Source organism: Vicugna pacos, chromosome 27 (genome assembly GCF_048564905.1).
Source record: "Vicugna pacos chromosome 27, VicPac4, whole genome shotgun sequence".
Taxonomy (NCBI): Eukaryota; Metazoa; Chordata; class Mammalia; order Artiodactyla; family Camelidae; genus Vicugna; species Vicugna pacos.
In genome coordinates this window covers 1,764,734-1,790,813 of record NC_133013.1, presented here as the reverse complement: position 1 = coordinate 1,790,813, position 26,080 = coordinate 1,764,734, and the positions used below count along the sequence as shown (strand labels likewise).

General features: G+C 62.7%; 1 protein-coding gene across 1 annotated transcript in view; it reads left to right on the top strand.

The window, feature by feature from the left end:
- LOC140689642 (uncharacterized) overlaps positions 1-26,080 on the top strand; it is a 227,539-nt gene that overhangs the window by 149,033 nt on the left and 52,426 nt on the right. The window contains exons 60-81 of the mRNA XM_072950623.1: positions 1,397-1,508; positions 2,052-2,125; positions 3,733-3,844; positions 4,388-4,461; positions 6,067-6,178; positions 6,722-6,795; positions 8,401-8,512; positions 9,056-9,129; positions 10,735-10,846; positions 11,390-11,463; positions 13,069-13,180; positions 13,724-13,797; positions 15,392-15,503; positions 16,047-16,120; positions 17,728-17,839; positions 18,383-18,456; positions 20,061-20,172; positions 20,716-20,789; positions 22,383-22,494; positions 23,038-23,111; positions 24,717-24,828; positions 25,372-25,445. Coding sequence (XP_072806724.1) covers positions 1,397-1,508; positions 2,052-2,125; positions 3,733-3,844; positions 4,388-4,461; positions 6,067-6,178; positions 6,722-6,795; positions 8,401-8,512; positions 9,056-9,129; positions 10,735-10,846; positions 11,390-11,463; positions 13,069-13,180; positions 13,724-13,797; positions 15,392-15,503; positions 16,047-16,120; positions 17,728-17,839; positions 18,383-18,456; positions 20,061-20,172; positions 20,716-20,789; positions 22,383-22,494; positions 23,038-23,111; positions 24,717-24,828; positions 25,372-25,445 — 2,046 coding nt within the window. The remainder of the gene's footprint in view (positions 1-1,396; positions 1,509-2,051; positions 2,126-3,732; positions 3,845-4,387; positions 4,462-6,066; positions 6,179-6,721; positions 6,796-8,400; positions 8,513-9,055; positions 9,130-10,734; positions 10,847-11,389; positions 11,464-13,068; positions 13,181-13,723; positions 13,798-15,391; positions 15,504-16,046; positions 16,121-17,727; positions 17,840-18,382; positions 18,457-20,060; positions 20,173-20,715; positions 20,790-22,382; positions 22,495-23,037; positions 23,112-24,716; positions 24,829-25,371; positions 25,446-26,080) is intronic.

The following is a 26,080-nucleotide window of genomic DNA, read 5'->3' as shown; positions in this document are numbered from 1 at the left end:
GAGGGAGTGCTCAGAAGCCGAGGACCGCAGACTTTGGCTGTGGGTTTCTCGAGATAGCGTGCGGAGGGTGAGCCCTCGCTCCACACTGGCTTCTCCTGGCTCTGCTGACTCCTTCCTGACGACCTGCACCTGGGGTTGCTCCTGGGTCACTGAGGCAGAGTCCTGTGTCGTCACTCGTTTGACTTGTTCCCTTGCTGAGGCCAGGTGATTCTCCTGTTTAGCATGCCCATTGAAATCCTCGTAACTGAGAAAGGGGCAAAGCCCTCCCTCCAGCTTTGTCCTGTGTGCTTTGTGCAGCTTTGAGTCTACCTGTTTGGTGTGGGATAAATGTCAGAACCCGTGACCGTCTGTTCTCGGGACGGAGATGTGCCTGGCCCGCTGCGTCCAGGTGTACTCTGGGTAGATGTTGCTTTTGTAGTAAGAAATAGAGGCTTGCAGGGAAAGAGCCCGCAGTGAAGAGGCCTACTTCCCTGCAGGGGAATTGCGACGCGCAGCAGCGTCCTCCCGTCGTGCTCCCCACCCCTGCGCCTGGTCGGGCCTGCCCTGCACTGGAAGCTGTCAGAGCTGCTCCTGTGCGTCAGCATGACACGCCGCGGGATTTTGCGCCCGGGCTAGTAGGGTCCTTTTGGTGTCAGTTGTGGGATCCAGACATCCCACTTGAGTTTGCCGAAGGACACAAGTAGTGCGCGCTTCGTAGCGCACTGAAAACCCAGACGTCCCTGAGGATAGCGGTGATTGTAGCGGAGCGTGACTACCTCCTGTGGGCAGCGTTGTCCCTTCAGGAGCACTTGGGCAGCTCCCCCGCAGGACTCCGGGGTGCCCAGCTCCCCAGTGCACTTTGCGCCCAGGGGAAGCCCCTGCAGGTCGGAGGAGATTACTTCGTGGGGGGGGGGAGGAGAGGGCCAGGCAGGGTCCTGGAGGCAGAGCGGTGACCCAGGTGCGGCTCTGATTGCACGTGTGGAGGACGAGCTTTTCACGTCCGTCCCTTCTGCGTGTTCCTGGTCGGCGCCGGGCCAGCTCCCGTGGAGCTGGGGTGGTGGCGAGGAGGGCTGTCCTGCCCAAAGGGGCTGCCTGTTGTGAAGGCGCTGCTTTTGTCAGAGTGCTGGAAGCTCTGTGTGCATCCTCGCAGGCAGGACCCTTGGCTTCGTCCACTGGGCGACAGCGGGGGCGTCGTGTGGTGCCATTGTTGTCCCCCCGTGTCCTGCTGCGCGGCCCGGGCTGCCGGCTGCAGGCCCCAGAGGGCTGGGTGGAGCGTGGGGCACTGTGCTGCTGGGTGGGCACCCGGCGGGGTGTGGGGAGGGTGCCCGGTGCCGACAGCTGATGCGTTGGGTTTCGGCATTTGTCGGTGGTCGCTCCGTTTCTGTCGCCTGACACGGCTCTCCCTTCTGCCCTGCAGGTTACCTTGCAGCATCCCGGCCTTTGCAAGGACCGGCCCGTGTGGCCACCACCAGCTGGGCCCCCATTGGGCCCTGTCCAGCCTCGCTCACCTGTACCGGATGCTCCACTTGGTAAGATGAAAGCGTAGATTCCTCTGTTTGTTCCTTGCGTCACTGCAGGAGAAGGGCAGATCGCTCTCCAGGTCCCTCCCAGGGCATGGGCCACCCTGACTGGGCTCTCGGCCGTGCTCCCCTGGTGCCATAGCGGACGCAATTGATGGACCGCGACTTACCCTCCCCAATCCTGCCCTGGGGAGGAGGTGTCCCTTGTCGAGTGCTACGGAGTAAGAGGCCTGTGACAGAAGGCAGGCGTGTCAGTTCTGCACACGGGCCTTCAACAGGGAGCACGTTCCGGGCTCCCCGAAGGAGAAGCCCACCCCTGCCATTGTCTGCAGCGTGTGGAGCCCTGACCTTCCACGGCCGTTGATCGGCTATGGAAGAGACACCTGAACCCGTGGCCTGTGGTGTCTCCCTCAGGGTCACGAGACCTGTCTCCCACTCGGTCTGATGCGGGGACGAGTGGGATACGGGGAAGGAAGGCTCACCAGGTTTTGTGTGGCTTCAGCAAAGTCTTCGCAGGCGAGCCTAATCCTCCATCCCTTCTGTGGTTTTCAGCCCACGTAGGACCTGGCCCGGCCCCGGCATTGGCCGGCAGCTCCCGCCCGCCTGCGGCGGCCCCGGAGGCCCAGGTAAGTGGGGTGGCCGTGCTCCGTTGGACGTCGTCCTGGGAAAGGTGAGCTTCCTGTTTTCCCGGAAGCCATTCCCGCCCTCATCTCCAGACTGTGTGTCCTGTGACGGGTGTGGAATGTCGTTCGCTTTCAAATTCAATCTCCCCAGGGGCCAGTGGGCTGCTTGTCCCTGGAGCCCGTCACCTTGGCGGGTGCCTGCCTAAGCCACGAGGGAGTGCTCAGAAGCCGAGGACCGCAGACTTTGGCTGTGGGTTTCTCGAGATAGCGTGCGGAGGGTGAGCCCTCGCTCCACACTGGCTTCTCCTGGCTCTGCTGACTCCTTCCTGACGACCTGCACCTGGGGTTGCTCCTGGGTCACTGAGGCAGAGTCCTGTGTCGTCACTCGTTTGACTTGTTCCCTTGCTGAGGCCAGGTGATTCTCCTGTTTAGCATGCCCATTGAAATCCTCGTAACTGAGAAAGGGGCAAAGCCCTCCCTCCAGCTTTGTCCTGTGTGCTTTGTGCAGCTTTGAGTCTACCTGTTTGGTGTGGGATAAATGTCAGAACCCGTGACCGTCTGTTCTCGGGACGGAGATGTGCCTGGCCCGCTGCGTCCAGGTGTACTCTGGGTAGATGTTGCTTTTGTAGTAAGAAATAGAGGCTTGCAGGGAAAGAGCCCGCAGTGAAGAGGCCTACTTCCCTGCAGGGGAATTGCGACGCGCAGCAGCGTCCTCCCGTCGTGCTCCCCACCCCTGCGCCTGGTCGGGCCTGCCCTGCCCTGGAAGCTGTCAGAGCTGCTCCTGTGCGTCAGCATGACACGCCGCGGGATTTTGCGCCCGGGCTAGTAGGGTCCTTTTGGTGTCAGTTGTGGGATCCAGACATCCCACTTGAGTTTGCCGAAGGACACAAGTAGTGCGCGCTTCGTAGCGCACTGAAAACCCAGACGTCCCTGAGGATAGCGGTGATTGTAGCGGAGCGTGACTACCTCCTGTGGGCAGCGTTGTCCCTTCAGGAGCACTTGGGCAGCTCCCCCGCAGGACTCCGGGGTGCCCAGCTCCCCAGTGCACTTTGCGCCCAGGGGAAGCCCCTGCAGGTCGGAGGATATTACTTCGTGGGGGGGGGGGGGAGGAGAGGGCCAGGCAGGGTCCTGGAGGCAGAGCGGTGACCCAGGTGTGGCTCTGATTGCACGTGTGGAGGACGAGCTTTTCACGTCCGTCCCTTCTGCGTGTTCCTGGTCGGCGCCGGGCCAGCTCCCGTGGAGCTGGGGTGGTGGCGAGGAGGGCTGTCCTGCCCAAAGGGGCTGCCTGTTGTGAAGGCGCTGCTTTTGTCAGAGTGCTGGAAGCTCTGTGTGCATCCTCGCAGGCAGGACCCTTGGCTTCGTCCACTGGGCGACAGCGGGGGCGTCGTGTGGTGCCATTGTTGTCCCCCCGTGTCCTGCTGCGCGGCCCGGGCTGCCGGCTGCAGGCCCCAGAGGGCTGGGTGGAGCGTGGGGCACTGTGCTGCTGGGTGGGCACCCGGCGGGGTGTGGGGAGGGTGCCCGGTGCCGACAGCTGATGCGTTGGGTTTCGGCATTTGTCGGTGGTCGCTCCGTTTCTGTCGCCTGACACGGCTCTCCCTTCTGCCCTGCAGGTTACCTTGCAGCATCCCGGCCTTTGCAAGGACCGGCCCGTGTGGCCACCACCAGCTGGGCCCCCATTGGGCCCTGTCCAGCCTCGCTCACCTGTACCGGATGCTCCACTTGGTAAGATGAAAGCGTAGATTCCTCTGTTTGTTCCTTGCGTCACTGCAGGAGAAGGGCAGATCGCTCTCCAGGTCCCTCCCAGGGCATGGGCCACCCTGACTGGGCTCTCGGCCCTGCTCCCCTGGTGCCATAGCGGACGCAATTGATGGACCGCTTCTTACCCTCCCCAATCCTGCCCTGGGGAGGAGGTGTCCCTTGTCGAGTGCTACGGAGTAAGAGGCCTGTGACAGAAGGCAGGCGTGTCAGTTCTGCACACGGGCCTTCAACAGGGAGCACGTTCCGGGCTCCCCGAAGGAGAAGCCCACCCCTGCCATTGTCTGCAGCGTGTGGAGCCCTGACCTTCCACGGCCGTTGATCGGCTATGGAAGAGACACCTGAACCCGTGGCCTGTGGTGTCTCCCTCAGGGTCACGAGACCTGTCTCCCACTCGGTCTGATGCGGGGACGAGTGGGATACGGGGAAGGAAGGCTCACCAGGTTTTGTGTGGCTTCAGCAAAGTCTTCGCAGGCGAGCCTAATCCTCCATCCCTTCTGTGGTTTTCAGCCCACGTAGGACCTGGCCCGGCCCCGGCATTGGCCGGCAGCTCCCGCCCGCCTGCGGCGGCCCCGGAGGCCCAGGTAAGTGGGGTGGCCGTGCTCCGTTGGACGTCGTCCTGGGAAAGGTGAGCTTCCTGTTTTCCCGGAAGCCATTCCCGCCCTCATCTCCAGACTGTGTGTCCTGTGACGGGTCTGGAGTGTCGTTCGCTTTCAAATTCAATCTCCCCAGGGGCCAGTGGGCTGCTTGTCCCTGGAGCCCGTCACCTTGGCGGGTGCCTGCCTAAGCCACGAGGGAGTGCTCAGAAGCCGAGGACCGCAGACTTTGGCTGTGGGTTTCTCGAGATAGCGTGCGGAGGGTGAGCCCTCGCTCCACACTGGCTTCTCCTGGCTCTGCTGACTCCTTCCTGACGACCTGCACCTGGGGTTGCTCCTGGGTCACTGAGGCAGAGTCCTGTGTCGTCACTCGTTTGACTTGTTCCCTTGCTGAGGCCAGGTGATTCTCCTGTTTAGCATGCCCATTGAAATCCTCGTAACTGAGAAAGGGGCAAAGCCCTCCCTCCAGCTTTGTCCTGTGTGCTTTGTGCAGCTTTGAGTCTACCTGTTTGGTGTGGGATAAATGTCAGAACCCGTGACCGTCTGTTCTCGGGACGGAGATGTGCCTGGCCCGCTGCGTCTAGGTGTACTCTGGGTAGATGTTGCTTTTGTAGTAAGAAATAGAGGCTTGCAGGGAAAGAGCCCGCAGTGAAGAGGCCTACTTCCCTGCAGGGGAATTGCGACGCGCAGCAGCGTCCTCCCGTCGTGCTCCCCACCCCTGCGCCTGGTCGGGCCTGCCCTGCCCTGGAAGCTGTCAGAGCTGCTCCTGTGCGTCAGCATGACACGCCGCGGGATTTTGCGCCCGGGCTAGTAGGGTCCTTTTGGTGTCAGTTGTGGGATCCAGACATCCCACTTGAGTTTGCCGAAGGACACAAGTAGTGCGCGCTTCGTAGCGCACTGAAAACCCAGACGTCCCTGAGGATAGCGGTGATTGTAGCGGAGCGTGACTACCTCCTGTGGGCAGCGTTGTCCCTTCAGGAGCACTTGGGCAGCTCCCCCGCAGGACTCCGGGGTGCCCAGCTCCCCAGTGCACTTTGCGCCCAGGGGAAGCCCCTGCAGGTCGGAGGAGATTACTTCGTGGGGGGGGGGGAGGAGAGGGCCAGGCAGGGTCCTGGAGGCAGAGCGGTGACCCAGGTGCGGCTCTGATTGCACGTGTGGAGGACGAGCTTTTCACGTCCGTCCCTTCTGCGTGTTCCTGGTCGGCGCCGGGCCAGCTCCCGTGGAGCTGGGGTGGTGGCGAGGAGGGCTGTCCTGCCCAAAGGGGCTGCCTGTTGTGAAGGCGCTGCTTTTGTCAGAGTGCTGGAAGCTCTGTGTGCATCCTCGCAGGCAGGACCCTTGGCTTCGTCCACTGGGCGACAGCGGGGGCGTCGTGTGGTGCCATTGTTGTCCCCCCGTGTCCTGCTGCGCGGCCCGGGCTGCCGGCTGCAGGCCCCAGAGGGCTGGGTGGAGCGTGGGGCACTGTGCTGCTGGGTGGGCACCCGGCGGGGTGTGGGGAGGGTGCCCGGTGCCGACAGCTGATGCGTTGGGTTTCGGCATTTGTCGGTGGTCGCTCCGTTTCTGTCGCCTGACACGGCTCTCCCTTCTGCCCTGCAGGTTACCTTGCAGCATCCCGGCCTTTGCAAGGACCGGCCCGTGTGGCCACCACCAGCTGGGCCCCCATTGGGCCCTGTCCAGCCTCGCTCTCCTGTACCAGATACTCCACTTGGTAAGATGAAAGCGTAGATTCCTCTGTTTGTTCCTTGCGTCACTGCAGGAGAAGGGCAGATCGCTCTCCAGGTCCCTCCCAGGGCATGGGCCACCCTGACTGGGCTCTCGGCCGTGCTCCCCTGGTGCCATAGCGGACGCAATTGATGGACCGCGTCTTACCCTCCCCAATCCTGCCCTGGGGAGGAGGTGTCCCTTGTCGAGTGCTACGGAGTAAGAGGCCTGTGACAGAAGGCAGGCGTGTCAGTTCTGCACACGGGCCTTCAACAGGGAGCACGTTCCGGGCTCCCCGAAGGAGAAGCCCACCCCTGCCATTGTCTGCAGCGTGTGGAGCCCTGACCTTCCACGGCCGTTGATCGGCTACGGAAAAGACACCTGAACCCGTGGCCTGTGGTGTCTCCCTCAGGGTCACGAGACCTGTCTCCCACTCGGTCTGATGCGGGGACGAGTGGGATACGGGGAAGGAAGGCTCACCAGGTTTTGTGTGGCTTCAGCAAAGTCTTCGCAGGCGAGCCTAATCCTCCATCCCTTCTGTGGTTTTCAGCCCACGTAGGACCTGGCCCGGCCCCGGCATTGGCCGGCAGCTCCCGCCCGCCTGCGGCGGCCCCGGAGGCCCAGGTAAGTGGGGTGGCCGTGCTCCGTTGGACGTCGTCCTGGGAAAGGTGAGCTTCCTGTTTTCCCGGAAGCCATTCCCGCCCTCATCTCCAGACTGTGTGTCCTGTGACGGGTGTGGAATGTCGTTCGCTTTCAAATTCAATCTCCCCAGGGGCCAGTGGGCTGCTTGTCCCTGGAGCCCGTCACCTTGGCGGGTGCCTGCCTAAGCCACGAGGGAGTGCTCAGAAGCCGAGGACCGCAGACTTTGGCTGTGGGTTTCTCGAGATAGCGTGCGGAGGGTGAGCCCTCGCTCCACACTGGCTTCTCCTGGCTCTGCTGACTCCTTCCTGACGACCTGCACCTGGGGTTGCTCCTGGGTCACTGAGGCAGAGTCCTGTGTCGTCACTCGTTTGACTTGTTCCCTTGCTGAGGCCAGGTGATTCTCCTGTTTAGCATGCCCATTGAAATCCTCGTAACTGAGAAAGGGGCAAAGCCCTCCCTCCAGCTTTGTCCTGTGTGCTTTGTGCAGCTTTGAGTCTACCTGTTTGGTGTGGGATAAATGTCAGAACCCGTGACCGTCTGTTCTCGGGACGGAGATGTGCCTGGCCCGCTGCGTCCAGGTGTACTCTGGGTAGATGTTGCTTTTGTAGTAAGAAATAGAGGCTTGCAGGGAAAGAGCCCGCAGTGAAGAGGCCTACTTCCCTGCAGGGGAATTGCGACGCGCAGCAGCGTCCTCCCGTCGTGCTCCCCACCCCTGCGCCTGGTCGGGCCTGCCCTGCCCTGGAAGCTGTCAGAGCTGCTCCTGTGCGTCAGCATGACACGCCGCGGGATTTTGCGCCCGGGCTAGTAGGGTCCTTTTGGTGTCAGTTGTGGGATCCAGACATCCCACTTGAGTTTGCCGAAGGACACAAGTAGTGCGCGCTTCGTAGCGCACTGAAAACCCAGACGTCCCTGAGGATAGCGGTGATTGTAGCGGAGCGTGACTACCTCCTGTGGGCAGCGTTGTCCCTTCAGGAGCACTTGGGCAGCTCCCCCGCAGGACTCCGGGGTGCCCAGCTCCCCAGTGCACTTTGCGCCCAGGGGAAGCCCCTGCAGGTCGGAGGAGATTACTTCGTGGGGGGGGGGGAGGAGAGGGCCAGGCAGGGTCCTGGAGGCAGAGCGGTGACCCAGGTGTGGCTCTGATTGCACGTGTGGAGGACGAGCTTTTCACGTCCGTCCCTTCTGCGTGTTCCTGGTCGGCGCCGGGCCAGCTCCCGTGGAGCTGGGGTGGTGGCGAGGAGGGCTGTCCTGCCCAAAGGGGCTGCCTGTTGTGAAGGCGCTGCTTTTGTCAGAGTGCTGGAAGCTCTGTGTGCATCCTCGCAGGCAGGACCCTTGGCTTCGTCCACTGGGCGACAGCGGGGGCGTCGTGTGGTGCCATTGTTGTCCCCCCGTGTCCTGCTGCGCGGCCCGGGCTGCCGGCTGCAGGCCCCAGAGGGCTGGGTGGAGCGTGGGGCACTGTGCTGCTGGGTGGGCACCCGGCGGGGTGTGGGGAGGGTGCCCGGTGCCGACAGCTGATGCGTTGGGTTTCGGCATTTGTCGGTGGTCGCTCCGTTTCTGTCGCCTGACACGGCTCTCCCTTCTGCCCTGCAGGTTACCTTGCAGCATCCCGGCCTTTGCAAGGACCGGCCCGTGTGGCCACCACCAGCTGGGCCCCCATTGGGCCCTGTCCAGCCTCGCTCACCTGTACCGGATGCTCCACTTGGTAAGATGAAAGCGTAGATTCCTCTGTTTGTTCCTTGCGTCACTGCAGGAGAAGGGCAGATCGCTCTCCAGGTCCCTCCCAGGGCATGGGCCACCCTGACTGGGCTCTCGGCCCTGCTCCCCTGGTGCCATAGCGGACGCAATTGATGGACCGCTTCTTACCCTCCCCAATCCTGCCCTGGGGAGGAGGTGTCCCTTGTCGAGTGCTACGGAGTAAGAGGCCTGTGACAGAAGGCAGGCGTGTCAGTTCTGCACACGGGCCTTCAACAGGGAGCACGTTCCGGGCTCCCCGAAGGAGAAGCCCACCCCTGCCATTGTCTGCAGCGTGTGGAGCCCTGACCTTCCACGGCCGTTGATCGGCTATGGAAGAGACACCTGAACCCGTGGCCTGTGGTGTCTCCCTCAGGGTCACGAGACCTGTCTCCCACTCGGTCTGATGCGGGGACGAGTGGGATACGGGGAAGGAAGGCTCACCAGGTTTTGTGTGGCTTCAGCAAATTCTTCGCAGGCGAGCCTAATCCTCCATCCCTTCTGTGGTTTTCAGCCCACGTAGGACCTGGCCCGGCCCCGGCATTGGCCGGCAGCTCCCGCCCGCCTGCGGCGGCCCCGGAGGCCCAGGTAAGTGGGGTGGCCGTGCTCCGTTGGACGTCGTCCTGGGAAAGGTGAGCTTCCTGTTTTCCCGGAAGCCATTCCCGCCCTCATCTCCAGACTGTGTGTCCTGTGACGGGTGTGGAGTGTCGTTCGCTTTCAAATTCAATCTCCCCAGGGGCCAGTGGGCTGCTTGTCCCTGGAGCCCGTCACCTTGGCGGGTGCCTGCCTAAGCCACGAGGGAGTGCTCAGAAGCCGAGGACCGCAGACTTTGGCTGTGGGTTTCTCGAGATAGCGTGCGGAGGGTGAGCCCTCGCTCCACACTGGCTTCTCCTGGCTCTGCTGACTCCTTCCTGACGACCTGCACCTGGGGTTGCTCCTGGGTCACTGAGGCAGAGTCCTGTGTCGTCACTCGTTTGACTTGTTCCCTTGCTGAGGCCAGGTGATTCTCCTGTTTAGCATGCCCATTGAAATCCTCGTAACTGAGAAAGGGGCAAAGCCCTCCCTCCAGCTTTGTCCTGTGTGCTTTGTGCAGCTTTGAGTCTACCTGTTTGGTGTGGGATAAATGTCAGAACCCGTGACCGTCTGTTCTCGGGACGGAGATGTGCCTGGCCCGCTGCGTCTAGGTGTACTCTGGGTAGATGTTGCTTTTGTAGTAAGAAATAGAGGCTTGCAGGGAAAGAGCCCGCAGTGAAGAGGCCTACTTCCCTGCAGGGGAATTGCGACGCGCAGCAGCGTCCTCCCGTCGTGCTCCCCACCCCTGCGCCTGGTCGGGCCTGCCCTGCCCTGGAAGCTGTCAGAGCTGCTCCTGTGCGTCAGCATGACACGCCGCGGGATTTTGCGCCCGGGCTAGTAGGGTCCTTTTGGTGTCAGTTGTGGGATCCAGACATCCCACTTGAGTTTGCCGAAGGACACAAGTAGTGCGCGCTTCGTAGCGCACTGAAAACCCAGACGTCCCTGAGGATAGCGGTGATTGTAGCGGAGCGTGACTACCTCCTGTGGGCAGCGTTGTCCCTTCAGGAGCACTTGGGCAGCTCCCCCGCAGGACTCCGGGGTGCCCAGCTCCCCAGTGCACTTTGCGCCCAGGGGAAGCCCCTGCAGGTCGGAGGAGATTACTTCGTGGGGGGGGGGGAGGAGAGGGCCAGGCAGGGTCCTGGAGGCAGAGCGGTGACCCAGGTGCGGCTCTGATTGCACGTGTGGAGGACGAGCTTTTCACGTCCGTCCCTTCTGCGTGTTCCTGGTCGGCGCCGGGCCAGCTCCCGTGGAGCTGGGGTGGTGGCGAGGAGGGCTGTCCTGCCCAAAGGGGCTGCCTGTTGTGAAGGCGCTGCTTTTGTCAGAGTGCTGGAAGCTCTGTGTGCATCCTCGCAGGCAGGACCCTTGGCTTCGTCCACTGGGCGACAGCGGGGGCGTCGTGTGGTGCCATTGTTGTCCCCCCGTGTCCTGCTGCGCGGCCCGGGCTGCCGGCTGCAGGCCCCAGAGGGCTGGGTGGAGCGTGGGGCACTGTGCTGCTGGGTGGGCACCCGGCGGGGTGTGGGGAGGGTGCCCGGTGCCGACAGCTGATGCGTTGGGTTTCGGCATTTGTCGGTGGTCGCTCCGTTTCTGTCGCCTGACACGGCTCTCCCTTCTGCCCTGCAGGTTACCTTGCAGCATCCCGGCCTTTGCAAGGACCGGCCCGTGTGGCCACCACCAGCTGGGCCCCCATTGGGCCCTGTCCAGCCTCGCTCTCCTGTACCAGATACTCCACTTGGTAAGATGAAAGCGTAGATTCCTCTGTTTGTTCCTTGCGTCACTGCAGGAGAAGGGCAGATCGCTCTCCAGGTCCCTCCCAGGGCATGGGCCACCCTGACTGGGCTCTCGGCCGTGCTCCCCTGGTGCCATAGCGGACGCAATTGATGGACCGCGTCTTACCCTCCCCAATCCTGCCCTGGGGAGGAGGTGTCCCTTGTCGAGTGCTACGGAGTAAGAGGCCTGTGACAGAAGGCAGGCGTGTCAGTTCTGCACACGGGCCTTCAACAGGGAGCACGTTCCGGGCTCCCCGAAGGAGAAGCCCACCCCTGCCATTGTCTGCAGCGTGTGGAGCCCTGACCTTCCACGGCCGTTGATCGGCTACGGAAAAGACACCTGAACCCGTGGCCTGTGGTGTCTCCCTCAGGGTCACGAGACCTGTCTCCCACTCGGTCTGATGCGGGGACGAGTGGGATACGGGGAAGGAAGGCTCACCAGGTTTTGTGTGGCTTCAGCAAAGTCTTCGCAGGCGAGCCTAATCCTCCATCCCTTCTGTGGTTTTCAGCCCACGTAGGACCTGGCCCGGCCCCGGCATTGGCCGGCAGCTCCCGCCCGCCTGCGGCGGCCCCGGAGGCCCAGGTAAGTGGGGTGGCCGTGCTCCGTTGGACGTCGTCCTGGGAAAGGTGAGCTTCCTGTTTTCCCGGAAGCCATTCCCGCCCTCATCTCCAGACTGTGTGTCCTGTGACGGGTGTGGAATGTCGTTCGCTTTCAAATTCAATCTCCCCAGGGGCCAGTGGGCTGCTTGTCCCTGGAGCCCGTCACCTTGGCGGGTGCCTGCCTAAGCCACGAGGGAGTGCTCAGAAGCCGAGGACCGCAGACTTTGGCTGTGGGTTTCTCGAGATAGCGTGCGGAGGGTGAGCCCTCGCTCCACACTGGCTTCTCCTGGCTCTGCTGACTCCTTCCTGACGACCTGCACCTGGGGTTGCTCCTGGGTCACTGAGGCAGAGTCCTGTGTCGTCACTCGTTTGACTTGTTCCCTTGCTGAGGCCAGGTGATTCTCCTGTTTAGCATGCCCATTGAAATCCTCGTAACTGAGAAAGGGGCAAAGCCCTCCCTCCAGCTTTGTCCTGTGTGCTTTGTGCAGCTTTGAGTCTACCTGTTTGGTGTGGGATAAATGTCAGAACCCGTGACCGTCTGTTCTCGGGACGGAGATGTGCCTGGCCCGCTGCGTCCAGGTGTACTCTGGGTAGATGTTGCTTTTGTAGTAAGAAATAGAGGCTTGCAGGGAAAGAGCCCGCAGTGAAGAGGCCTACTTCCCTGCAGGGGAATTGCGACGCGCAGCAGCGTCCTCCCGTCGTGCTCCCCACCCCTGCGCCTGGTCGGGCCTGCCCTGCCCTGGAAGCTGTCAGAGCTGCTCCTGTGCGTCAGCATGACACGCCGCGGGATTTTGCGCCCGGGCTAGTAGGGTCCTTTTGGTGTCAGTTGTGGGATCCAGACATCCCACTTGAGTTTGCCGAAGGACACAAGTAGTGCGCGCTTCGTAGCGCACTGAAAACCCAGACGTCCCTGAGGATAGCGGTGATTGTAGCGGAGCGTGACTACCTCCTGTGGGCAGCGTTGTCCCTTCAGGAGCACTTGGGCAGCTCCCCCGCAGGACTCCGGGGTGCCCAGCTCCCCAGTGCACTTTGCGCCCAGGGGAAGCCCCTGCAGGTCGGAGGAGATTACTTCGTGGGGGGGGGGGAGGAGAGGGCCAGGCAGGGTCCTGGAGGCAGAGCGGTGACCCAGGTGTGGCTCTGATTGCACGTGTGGAGGACGAGCTTTTCACGTCCGTCCCTTCTGCGTGTTCCTGGTCGGCGCCGGGCCAGCTCCCGTGGAGCTGGGGTGGTGGCGAGGAGGGCTGTCCTGCCCAAAGGGGCTGCCTGTTGTGAAGGCGCTGCTTTTGTCAGAGTGCTGGAAGCTCTGTGTGCATCCTCGCAGGCAGGACCCTTGGCTTCGTCCACTGGGCGACAGCGGGGGCGTCGTGTGGTGCCATTGTTGTCCCCCCGTGTCCTGCTGCGCGGCCCGGGCTGCCGGCTGCAGGCCCCAGAGGGCTGGGTGGAGCGTGGGGCACTGTGCTGCTGGGTGGGCACCCGGCGGTGTGTGGGGAGGGTGCCCGGTGCCGACAGCTGATGCGTTGGGTTTCGGCATTTGTCGGTGGTCGCTCCGTTTCTGTCGCCTGACACGGCTCTCCCTTCTGCCCTGCAGGTTACCTTGCAGCATCCCGGCCTTTGCAAGGACCGGCCCGTGTGGCCACCACCAGCTGGGCCCCCATTGGGCCCTGTCCAGCCTCGCTCACCTGTACCGGATGCTCCACTTGGTAAGATGAAAGCGTAGATTCCTCTGTTTGTTCCTTGCGTCACTGCAGGAGAAGGGCAGATCGCTCTCCAGGTCCCTCCCAGGGCATGGGCCACCCTGACTGGGCTCTCGGCCCTGCTCCCCTGGTGCCATAGCGGACGCAATTGATGGACCGCTTCTTACCCTCCCCAATCCTGCCCTGGGGAGGAGGTGTCCCTTGTCGAGTGCTACGGAGTAAGAGGCCTGTGACAGAAGGCAGGCGTGTCAGTTCTGCACACGGGCCTTCAACAGGGAGCACGTTCCGGGCTCCCCGAAGGAGAAGCCCACCCCTGCCATTGTCTGCAGCGTGTGGAGCCCTGACCTTCCACGGCCGTTGATCGGCTATGGAAGAGACACCTGAACCCGTGGCCTGTGGTGTCTCCCTCAGGGTCACGAGACCTGTCTCCCACTCGGTCTGATGCGGGGACGAGTGGGATACGGGGAAGGAAGGCTCACCAGGTTTTGTGTGGCTTCAGCAAATTCTTCGCAGGCGAGCCTAATCCTCCATCCCTTCTGTGGTTTTCAGCCCACGTAGGACCTGGCCCGGCCCCGGCATTGGCCGGCAGCTCCCGCCCGCCTGCGGCGGCCCCGGAGGCCCAGGTAAGTGGGGTGGCCGTGCTCCGTTGGACGTCGTCCTGGGAAAGGTGAGCTTCCTGTTTTCCCGGAAGCCATTCCCGCCCTCATCTCCAGACTGTGTGTCCTGTGACGGGTGTGGAGTGTCGTTCGCTTTCAAATTCAATCTCCCCAGGGGCCAGTGGGCTGCTTGTCCCTGGAGCCCGTCACCTTGGCGGGTGCCTGCCTAAGCCACGAGGGAGTGCTCAGAAGCCGAGGACCGCAGACTTTGGCTGTGGGTTTCTCGGAGGGTGAGCCCTCGCTCCACACTGGCTTCTCCTGGCTCTGCTGACTCCTTCCTGACGACCTGCACCTGGGGTTGCTCCTGGGTCACTGAGGCAGAGTCCTGTGTCGTCACTCGTTTGACTTGTTCCCTTGCTGAGGCCAGGTGATTCTCCTGTTTAGCATGCCCATTGAAATCCTCGTAACTGAGAAAGGGGCAAAGCCCTCCCTCCAGCTTTGTCCTGTGTGCTTTGTGCAGCTTTGAGTCTACCTGTTTGGTGTGGGATAAATGTCAGAACCCGTGACCGTCTGTTCTCGGGACGGAGATGTGCCTGGCCCGCTGCGTCCAGGTGTACTCTGGGTAGATGTTGCTTTTGTAGTAAGAAATAGAGGCTTGCAGGGAAAGAGCCCGCAGTGAAGAGGCCTACTTCCCTGCAGGGGAATTGCGACGCGCAGCAGCGTCCTCCCGTCGTGCTCCCCACCCCTGCGCCTGGTCGGGCCTGCCCTGCCCTGGAAGCTGTCAGAGCTGCTCCTGTGCGTCAGCATGACACGCCGCGGGATTTTGCGCCCGGGCTAGTAGGGTCCTTTTGGTGTCAGTTGTGGGATCCAGACATCCCACTTGAGTTTGCCGAAGGACACAAGTAGTGCGCGCTTCGTAGCGCACTGAAAACCCAGACGTCCCTGAGGATAGCGGTGATTGTAGCGGAGCGTGACTACCTCCTGTGGGCAGCGTTGTCCCTTCAGGAGCACTTGGGCAGCTCCCCCGCAGGACTCCGGGGTGCCCAGCTCCCCAGTGCACTTTGCGCCCAGGGGAAGCCCCTGCAGGTCGGAGGAGATTACTTCGTGGGGGGGGGGGAGGAGAGGGCCAGGCAGGGTCCTGGAGGCAGAGCGGTGACCCAGGTGCGGCTCTGATTGCACGTGTGGAGGACGAGCTTTTCACGTCCGTCCCTTCTGCGTGTTCCTGGTCGGCGCCGGGCCAGCTCCCGTGGAGCTGGGGTGGTGGCGAGGAGGGCTGTCCTGCCCAAAGGGGCTGCCTGTTGTGAAGGCGCTGCTTTTGTCAGAGTGCTGGAAGCTCTGTGTGCATCCTCGCAGGCAGGACCCTTGGCTTCGTCCACTGGGCGACAGCGGGGGGCGTCGTGTGGTGCCATTGTTGTCCCCCCGTGTCCTGCTGCGCGGCCCGGGCTGCCGGCTGCAGGCCCCAGAGGGCTGGGTGGAGCGTGGGGCACTGTGCTGCTGGGTGGGCACCCGGCGGGGTGTGGGGAGGGTGCCCGGTGCCGACAGCTGATGCGTTGGGTTTCGGCATTTGTCGGTGGTCGCTCCGTTTCTGTCGCCTGACACGGCTCTCCCTTCTGCCCTGCAGGTTACCTTGCAGCATCCCGGCCTTTGCAAGGACCGGCCCGTGTGGCCACCACCAGCTGGGCCCCCATTGGGCCCTGTCCAGCCTCGCTCTCCTGTACCGGATACTCCACTTGGTAAGATGAAAGCGTAGATTCCTCTGTTTGTTCCTTGCGTCACTGCAGGAGAAGGGCAGATCGCTCTCCAGGTCCCTCCCAGGGCATGGGCCACCCTGACTGGGCTCTCGGCCGTGCTCCCCTGGTGCCATAGCGGACGCAATTGATGGACCGCGTCTTACCCTCCCCAATCCTGCCCTGGGGAGGAGGTGTCCCTTGTCGAGTGCTACGGAGTAAGAGGCCTGTGACAGAAGGCAGGCGTGTCAGTTCTGCACACGGGCCTTCAACAGGGAGCACGTTCCGGGCTCCCCGAAGGAGAAGCCCACCCCTGCCATTGTCTGCAGCGTGTGGAGCCCTGACCTTCCACGGCCGTTGATCGGCTACGGAAAAGACACCTGAACCCGTGGCCTGTGGTGTCTCCCTCAGGGTCACGAGACCTGTCTCCCACTCGGTCTGATGCGGGGACGAGTGGGATACGGGGAAGGAAGGCTCACCAGGTTTTGTGTGGCTTCAGCAAAGTCTTCGCAGGCGAGCCTAATCCTCCATCCCTTCTGTGGTTTTCAGCCCACGTAGGACCTGGCCCGGCCCCGGCATTGGCCGGCAGCTCCCGCCCGCCTGCGGCGGCCCCGGAGGCCCAGGTAAGTGGGGTGGCCGTGCTCCGTTGGACGTCGTCCTGGGAAAGGTGAGCTTCCTGTTTTCCCGGAAGCCATTCCCGCCCTCATCTCCAGACTGTGTGTCCTGTGACGGGTGTGGAATGTCGTTCGCTTTCAAATTCAATCTCCCCAGGGGCCAGTGGGCTGCTTGTCCCTGGAGCCCGTCACCTTGGCGGGTGCCTGCCTAAGCCACGAGGGAGTGCTCAGAAGCCGAGGACCGCAGACTTTGGCTGTGGGTTTCTCGAGATAGCGTGCGGAGGGTGAGCCCTCGCTCCACACTGGCTTCTCCTGGCTCTGCTGACTCCTTCCTGACGACCTGCACCTGGGGTTGCTCCTGGGTCACTGAGGCAGAGTCCTGTGTCGTCACTCGTTTGACTTGTTCCCTTGCTGAGGCCAGGTGATTCTCCTGTTTAGCATGCCCATTGAAATCCTCGTAACTGAGAAAGGGGCAAAGCCCTCCCTCCAGCTTTGTCCTGTGTGCTTTGTGCAGCTTTGAGTCTACCTGTTTGGTGTGGGATAAATGTCAGAACCCGTGACCGTCTGTTCTCGGGACGGAGATGTGCCTGGCCCGCTGCGTCCAGGTGTACTCTGGGTAGATGTTGCTTTTGTAGTAAGAAATAGAGGCTTGCAGGGAAAGAGCCCGCAGTGAAGAGGCCTACTTCCCTGCAGGGGAATTGCGACGCGCAGCAGCGTCCTCCCGTCGTGCTCCCCACCCCTGCGCCTGGTCGGGCCTGCCCTGCCCTGGAAGCTGTCAGAGCTGCTCCTGTGCGTCAGCATGACACGCCGCGGGATTTTGCGCCCGGGCTAGTAGGGTCCTTTTGGTGTCAGTTGTGGGATCCAGACATCCCACTTGAGTTTGCCGAAGGACACAAGTAGTGCGCGCTTCGTAGCGCACTGAAAACCCAGACGTCCCTGAGGATAGCGGTGATTGTAGCGGAGCGTGACTACCTCCTGTGGGCAGCGTTGTCCCTTCAGGAGCACTTGGGCAGCTCCCCCGCAGGACTCCGGGGTGCCCAGCTCCCCAGTGCACTTTGCGCCCAGGGGAAGCCCCTGCAGGTCGGAGGAGATTACTTCGTGGGGGGGGGGGGGAGGAGAGGGCCAGGCAGGGTCCTGGAGGCAGAGCGGTGACCCAGGTGTGGCTCTGATTGCACGTGTGGAGGACGAGCTTTTCACGTCCGTCCCTTCTGCGTGTTCCTGGTCGGCGCCGGGCCAGCTCCCGTGGAGCTGGGGTGGTGGCGAGGAGGGCTGTCCTGCCCAAAGGGGCTGCCTGTTGTGAAGGCGCTGCTTTTGTCAGAGTGCTGGAAGCTCTGTGTGCATCCTCGCAGGCAGGACCCTTGGCTTCGTCCACTGGGCGACAGCGGGGGCGTCGTGTGGTGCCATTGTTGTCCCCCCGTGTCCTGCTGCGCGGCCCGGGCTGCCGGCTGCAGGCCCCAGAGGGCTGGGTGGAGCGTGGGGCACTGTGCTGCTGGGTGGGCACCCTGCGGTGTGTGGGGAGGGTGCCCGGTGCCGACAGCTGATGCGTTGGGTTTCGGCATTTGTCGGTGGTCGCTCCGTTTCTGTCGCCTGACACGGCTCTCCCTTCTGCCCTGCAGGTTACCTTGCAGCATCCCGGCCTTTGCAAGGACCGGCCCGTGTGGCCACCACCAGCTGGGCCCCCATTGGGCCCTGTCCAGCCTCGCTCACCTGTACCGGATGCTCCACTTGGTAAGATGAAAGCGTAGATTCCTCTGTTTGTTCCTTGCGTCACTGCAGGAGAAGGGCAGATCGCTCTCCAGGTCCCTCCCAGGGCATGGGCCACCCTGACTGGGCTCTCGGCCCTGCTCCCCTGGTGCCATAGCGGACGCAATTGATGGACCGCTTCTTACCCTCCCCAATCCTGCCCTGGGGAGGAGGTGTCCCTTGTCGAGTGCTACGGAGTAAGAGGCCTGTGACAGAAGGCAGGCGTGTCAGTTCTGCACACGGGCCTTCAACAGGGAGCACGTTCCGGGCTCCCCGAAGGAGAAGCCCACCCCTGCCATTGTCTGCAGCGTGTGGAGCCCTGACCTTCCACGGCCGTTGATCGGCTATGGAAGAGACACCTGAACCCGTGGCCTGTGGTGTCTCCCTCAGGGTCACGAGACCTGTCTCCCACTCGGTCTGATGCGGGGACGAGTGGGATACGGGGAAGGAAGGCTCACCAGGTTTTGTGTGGCTTCAGCAAAGTCTTCGCAGGCGAGCCTAATCCTCCATCCCTTCTGTGGTTTTCAGCCCACGTAGGACCTGGCCCGGCCCCGGCATTGGCCGGCAGCTCCCGCCCGCCTGCGGCGGCCCCGGAGGCCCAGGTAAGTGGGGTGGCCGTGCTCCGTTGGACGTCGTCCTGGGAAAGGTGAGCTTCCTGTTTTCCCGGAAGCCATTCCCGCCCTCATCTCCAGACTGTGTGTCCTGTGACGGGTCTGGAGTGTCGTTCGCTTTCAAATTCAATCTCCCCAGGGGCCAGTGGGCTGCTTGTCCCTGGAGCCCGTCACCTTGGCGGGTGCCTGCCTAAGCCACGAGGGAGTGCTCAGAAGCCGAGGACCGCAGACTTTGGCTGTGGGTTTCTCGAGATAGCGTGCGGAGGGTGAGCCCTCGCTCCACACTGGCTTCTCCTGGCTCTGCTGACTCCTTCCTGACGACCTGCACCTGGGGTTGCTCCTGGGTCACTGAGGCAGAGTCCTGTGTCGTCACTCGTTTGACTTGTTCCCTTGCTGAGGCCAGGTGATTCTCCTGTTTAGCATGCCCATTGAAATCCTCGTAACTGAGAAAGGGGCAAAGCCCTCCCTCCAGCTTTGTCCTGTGTGCTTTGTGCAGCTTTGAGTCTACCTGTTTGGTGTGGGATAAATGTCAGAACCCGTGACCGTCTGTTCTCGGGACGGAGATGTGCCTGGCCCGCTGCGTCTAGGTGTACTCTGGGTAGATGTTGCTTTTGTAGTAAGAAATAGAGGCTTGCAGGGAAAGAGCCCGCAGTGAAGAGGCCTACTTCCCTGCAGGGGAATTGCGACGCGCAGCAGCGTCCTCCCGTCGTGCTCCCCACCCCTGCGCCTGGTCGGGCCTGCCCTGCCCTGGAATCTGTCAGAGCTGCTCCTGTGCGTCAGCATGACACGCCGCGGGATTTTGCGCCCGGGCTAGTAGGGTCCTTTTGGTGTCAGTTGTGGGATCCAGACATCCCACTTGAGTTTGCCGAAGGACACAAGTAGTGCGCGCTTCGTAGCGCACTGAAAACCCAGACGTCCCTGAGGATAGCGGTGATTGTAGCGGAGCGTGACTACCTCCTGTGGGCAGCGTTGTCCCTTCAGGAGCACTTGGGCAGCTCCCCCGCAGGACTCCGGGGTGCCCAGCTCCCCAGTGCACTTTGCGCCCAGGGGAAGCCCCTGCAGGTCGGAGGAGATTACTTCGTGGGGGGGGGGAGGAGAGGGCCAGGCAGGGTCCTGGAGGCAGAGCGGTGACCCAGGTGCGGCTCTGATTGCACGTGTGGAGGACGAGCTTTTCACGTCCGTCCCTTCTGCGTGTTCCTGGTCGGCGCCGGGCCAGCTCCCGTGGAGCTGGGGTGGTGGCGAGGAGGGCTGTCCTGCCCAAAGGGGCTGCCTGTTGTGAAGGCGCTGCTTTTGTCAGAGTGCTGGAAGCTCTGTGTGCATCCTCGCAGGCAGGACCCTTGGCTTCGTCCACTGGGCGACAGCGGGGGCGTCGTGTGGTGCCATTGTTGTCCCCCCGTGTCCTGCTGCGCGGCCTGGGCTGCCGGCTGCAGGCCCCAGAGGGCTGGGTGGAGCGTGGGGCACTGTGCTGCTGGGTGGGCACCCGGCGGGGTGTGGGGAGGGTGCCCGGTGCCGACAGCTGATGCGTTGGGTTTCGGCATTTGTCGGTGGTCGCTCCGTTTCTGTCGCCTGACACGGCTCTCCCTTCTGCCCTGCAGGTTACCTTGCAGCATCCCGGCCTTTGCAAGGACCGGCCCGTGTGGCCACCACCAGCTGGGCCCCCATTGGGCCCTGTCCAGCCTCGCTCACCTGTACCGGATGCTCCACTTGGTAAGATGAAAGCGTAGATTCCTCTGTTTGTTCCTTGCGTCACTGCAGGAGAAGGGCAGATCGCTCTCCAGGTCCCTCCCAGGGCATGGGCCACCCTGACTGGGCTCTCGGCCGTGCTCCCCTGGTGCCATAGCGGACGCAATTGATGGACCGCGTCTTACCCTCCCCAATCCTGCCCTGGGGAGGAGGTGTCCCTTGTCGAGTGCTACGGAGTAAGAGGCCTGTGACAGAAGGCAGGCGTGTCAGTTCTGCACACGGGCCTTCAACAGGGAGCACGTTCCGGGCTCCCCGAAGGAGAAGCCCACCCCTGCCATTGTCTGCAGCGTGTGGAGCCCTGACCTTCCACGGCCGTTGATCGGCTATGGAAGAGACACCTGAACCCGTGGCCTGTGGTGTCTCCCTCAGGGTCACGAGACCTGTCTCCCACTCGGTCTGATGCGGGGACGAGTGGGATACGGGGAAGGAAGGCTCACCAGGTTTTGTGTGGCTTCAGCAAAGTCTTCGCAGGCGAGCCTAATCCTCCATCCCTTCTGTGGTTTTCAGCCCACGTAGGACCTGGCCCGGCCCCGGCATTGGCCGGCAGCTCCCGCCCGCCTGCGGCGGCCCCGGAGGCCCAGGTAAGTGGGGTGGCCGTGCTCCGTTGGACGTCGTCCTGGGAAAGGTGAGCTTCCTGTTTTCCCGGAAGCCATTCCCGCCCTCATCTCCAGACTGTGTGTCCTGTGACGGGTCTGGAGTGTCGTTCGCTTTCAAATTCAATCTCCCCAGGGGCCAGTGGGCTGCTTGTCCCTGGAGCCCGTCACCTTGGCGGGTGCCTGCCTAAGCCACGAGGGAGTGCTCAGAAGCCGAGGACCGCAGACTTTGGCTGTGGGTTTCTCGGAGGGTGAGCCCTCGCTCCACACTGGCTTCTCCTGGCTCTGCTGACTCCTTCCTGACGACCTGCACCTGGGGTTGCTCCTGGGTCACTGAGGCAGAGTCCTGTGTCGTCACTCGTTTGACTTGTTCCCTTGCTGAGGCCAGGTGATTCTCCTGTTTAGCATGCCCATTGAAATCCTCGTAACTGAGAAAGGGGCAAAGCCCTCCCTCCAGCTTTGTCCTGTGTGCTTTGTGCAGCTTTGAGTCTACCTGTTTGGTGTGGGATAAATGTCAGAACCCGTGACCGTCTGTTCTCGGGACGGAGATGTGCCTGGCCCGCTGCGTCCAGGTGTACTCTGGGTAGATGTTGCTTTTGTAGTAAGAAATAGAGGCTTGCAGGGAAAGAGCCCGCAGTGAAGAGGCCTACTTCCCTGCAGGGGAATTGCGACGCGCAGCAGCGTCCTCCCGTCGTGCTCCCCACCCCTGCGCCTGGTCGGGCCTGCCCTGCCCTGGAAGCTGTCAGAGCTGCTCCTGTGCGTCAGCATGACACGCCGCGGGATTTTGCGCCCGGGCTAGTAGGGTCCTTTTGGTGTCAGTTGTGGGATCCAGACATCCCACTTGAGTTTGCCGAAGGACACAAGTAGTGCGCGCTTCGTAGCGCACTGAAAACCCAGACGTCCCTGAGGATAGCGGTGATTGTAGCGGAGCGTGACTACCTCCTGTGGGCAGCGTTGTCCCTTCAGGAGCACTTGGGCAGCTCCCCCGCAGGACTCCGGGGTGCCCAGCTCCCCAGTGCACTTTGCGCCCAGGGGAAGCCCCTGCAGGTCGGAGGAGATTACTTCGTGGGGGGGGGGGAGGAGAGGGCCAGGCAGGGTCCTGGAGGCAGAGCGGTGACCCAGGTGCGGCTCTGATTGCACGTGTGGAGGACGAGCTTTTCACGTCCGTCCCTTCTGCGTGTTCCTGGTCGGCGCCGGGCCAGCTCCCGTGGAGCTGGGGTGGTGGCGAGGAGGGCTGTCCTGCCCAAAGGGGCTGCCTGTTGTGAAGGCGCTGCTTTTGTCAGAGTGCTGGAAGCTCTGTGTGCATCCTCGCAGGCAGGACCCTTGGCTTCGTCCACTGGGCGACAGCGGGGGCGTCGTGTGGTGCCATTGTTGTCCCCCCGTGTCCTGCTGCGCGGCCCGGGCTGCCGGCTGCAGGCCCCAGAGGGCTGGGTGGAGCGTGGGGCACTGTGCTGCTGGGTGGGCACCCGGCGGGGTGTGGGGAGGGTGCCCGGTGCCGACAGCTGATGCGTTGGGTTTCGGCATTTGTCGGTGGTCGCTCCGTTTCTGTCGCCTGACACGGCTCTCCCTTCTGCCCTGCAGGTTACCTTGCAGCATCCCGGCCTTTGCAAGGACCGGCCCGTGTGGCCACCACCAGCTGGGCCCCCATTGGGCCCTGTCCAGCCTCGCTCACCTGTACCGGATGCTCCACTTGGTAAGATGAAAGCGTAGATTCCTCTGTTTGTTCCTTGCGTCACTGCAGGAGAAGGGCAGATCGCTCTCCAGGTCCCTCCCAGGGCATGGGCCACCCTGACTGGGCTCTCGGCCGTGCTCCCCTGGTGCCATAGCGGACGCAATTGATGGACCGCGTCTTACCCTCCCCAATCCTGCCCTGGGGAGGAGGTGTCCCTTGTCGAGTGCTACGGAGTAAGAGGCCTGTGACAGAAGGCAGGCGTGTCAGTTCTGCACACGGGCCTTCAACAGGGAGCACGTTCCGGGCTCCCCGAAGGAGAAGCCCACCCCTGCCATTGTCTGCAGCGTGTGGAGCCCTGACCTTCCACGGCCGTTGATCGGCTATGGAAGAGACACCTGAACCCGTGGCCTGTGGTGTCTCCCTCAGGGTCACGAGACCTGTCTCCCACTCGGTCTGATGCGGGGACGAGTGGGATACGGGGAAGGAAGGCTCACCAGGTTTTGTGTGGCTTCAGCAAAGTCTTCGCAGGCGAGCCTAATCCTCCATCCCTTCTGTGGTTTTCAGCCCACGTAGGACCTGGCCCGGCCCCGGCATTGGCCGGCAGCTCCCGCCCGCCTGCGGCGGCCCCGGAGGCCCAGGTAAGTGGGGTGGCCGTGCTCCGTTGGACGTCGTCCTGGGAAAGGTGAGCTTCCTGTTTTCCCGGAAGCCATTCCCGCCCTCATCTCCAGACTGTGTGTCCTGTGACGGGTCTGGAGTGTCGTTCGCTTTCAAATTCAATCTCCCCAGGGGCCAGTGGGCTGCTTGTCCCTGGAGCCCGTCACCTTGGCGGGTGCCTGCCTAAGCCACGAGGGAGTGCTCAGAAGCCGAGGACCGCAGACTTTGGCTGTGGGTTTCTCGAGATAGCGTGCGGAGGGTGAGCCCTCGCTCCACACTGGCTTCTCCTGGCTCTGCTGACTCCTTCCTGACGACCTGCACCTGGGGTTGCTCCTGGGTCACTGAGGCAGAGTCCTGTGTCGTCACTCGTTTGACTTGTTCCCTTGCTGAGGCCAGGTGATTCTCCTGTTTAGCATGCCCATTGAAATCCTCGTAACTGAGAAAGGGGCAAAGCCCTCCCTCCAGCTTTGTCCTGTGTGCTTTGTGCAGCTTTGAGTCTACCTGTTTGGTGTGGGATAAATGTCAGAACCCGTGACCGTCTGTTCTCGGGACGGAGATGTGCCTGGCCCGCTGCGTCCAGGTGTACTCTGGGTAGATGTTGCTTTTGTAGTAAGAAATAGAGGCTTGCAGGGAAAGAGCCCGCAGTGAAGAGGCCTACTTCCCTGCAGGGGAATTGCGACGCGCAGCAGCGTCCTCCCGTCGTGCTCCCCACCCCTGCGCCTGGTCGGGCCTGCCCTGCCCTGGAAGCTGTCAGAGCTGCTCCTGTGCGTCAGCATGACACGCCGCGGGATTTTGCGCCCGGGCTAGTAGGGTCCTTTTGGTGTCAGTTGTGGGATCCAGACATCCCACTTGAGTTTGCCGAAGGACACAAGTAGTGCGCGCTTCGTAGCGCACTGAAAACCCAGACGTCCCTGAGGATAGCGGTGATTGTAGCGGAGCGCGACTACCTCCTGTGGGCAGCGTTGTCCCTTCAGGAGCTCTTGGGCAGCTCCCCCGCAGGACTCCGGGGTGCCCAGCTCCCCAGTGCACTTTGCGCCCAGGGGAAGCCCCTGCAGGTCGGAGGAGATTACTTCGTTGGGGGTGGGGAGGAGAGGGCCAGGCAGGGTCCTGGAGGCAGAGCGGTGACCCAGGTGCGGCTCTGATTGCACGTGTGGAGGACGAGCTTTTCACGTCCGTCCTTTCTGCGTGTTCCTGGTCGGCACCGGGCCAGCTCCCGTGGAGCTGGGGTGGTGGCGAGGAGGGCTGTCCTGCCCAAAGGGGCTGCCTGTTGTGAAGGCGCTGCTTTTGTCAGAGTGCTGGAAGCTCTGTGTGCATCCTCGCAGGCAGGACCCTTGGCTTCGTCCACTGGGCGACAGCGGGGGCGTCGTGTGGTGCCATTGTTGTCCCCCCGTGTCCTGCTGCGCGGCCCGGGCTGCCGGCTGCAGGCCCCAGAGGGCTGGGTGGAGCGTGGGGCACTGTGCTGCTGGGTGGGCACCCGGCGGGGTGTGGGGAGGGTGCCCGGTGCCGACAGCTGATGCGTTGGGTTTCGGCATTTGTCGGTGGTCGCTCCGTTTCTGTCGCCTGACACGGCTCTCCCTTCTGCCCTGCAGGTTACCTTGCAGCATCCCGGCCTTTGCAAGGACCGGCCCGTGTGGCCACCACCAGCTGGGCCCCCATTGGGCCCTGTCCAGCCTCGCTCTCCTGTACCGGATACTCCTCTTGGTAAGATGAAAGCGTAGATTCCTCTGTTTGTTCCTTGCGTCACTGCAGGAGAAGGGCAGATCGCTCTCCAGGTCCCTCCCAGGGCATGGGCCACCCTGACTGGGCTCTCGGCCGTGCTCCCCTGGTGCCATAGCGGACGCAATTGATGGACCGCGTCTTACCCTCCCCAATCCTGCCCTGGGGAGGAGGTGTCCCTTGTCGAGTGCTACGGAGTAAGAGGCCTGTGACAGAAGGCAGGCGTGTCAGTTCTGCACACGGGCCTTCAACAGGGAGCACGTTCCGGGCTCCCCGAAGGAGAAGCCCACCCCTGCCATTGTCTGCAGCGTGTGGAGCCCTGACCTTCCACGGCCGTTGATCGGCTACGGAAAAGACACCTGAACCCGTGGCCTGTGGTGTCTCCCTCAGGGTCACGAGACCTGTCTCCCACTCGGTCTGATGCGGGGACGAGTGGGATACGGGGAAGGAAGGCTCACCAGGTTTTGTGTGGCTTCAGCAAAGTCTTCGCAGGCGAGCCTAATCCTCCATCCCTTCTGTGGTTTTCAGCCCACGTAGGACCTGGCCCGGCCCCGGCATTGGCCGGCAGCTCCCGCCCGCCTGCGGCGGCCCCGGAGGCCCAGGTAAGTGGGGTGGCCGTGCTCCGTTGGACGTCGTCCTGGGAAAGGTGAGCTTCCTGTTTTCCCGGAAGCCATTCCCGCCCTCATCTCCAGACTGTGTGTCCTGTGACGGGTGTGGAATGTCGTTCGCTTTCAAATTCAATCTCCCCAGGGGCCAGTGGGCTGCTTGTCCCTGGAGCCCGTCACCTTGGCGGGTGCCTGCCTAAGCCACGAGGGAGTGCTCAGAAGCCGAGGACCGCAGACTTTGGCTGTGGGTTTCTCGAGATAGCGTGCGGAGGGTGAGCCCTCGCTCCACACTGGCTTCTCCTGGCTCTGCTGACTCCTTCCTGACGACCTGCACCTGGGGTTGCTCCTGGGTCACTGAGGCAGAGTCCTGTGTCGTCACTCGTTTGACTTGTTCCCTTGCTGAGGCCAGGTGATTCTCCTGTTTAGCATGCCCATTGAAATCCTCGTAACTGAGAAAGGGGCAAAGCCCTCCCTCCAGCTTTGTCCTGTGTGCTTTGTGCAGCTTTGAGTCTACCTGTTTGGTGTGGGATAAATGTCAGAACCCGTGACCGTCTGTTCTCGGGACGGAGATGTGCCTGGCCCGCTGCGTCCAGGTGTACTCTGGGTAGATGTTGCTTTTGTAGTAAGAAATA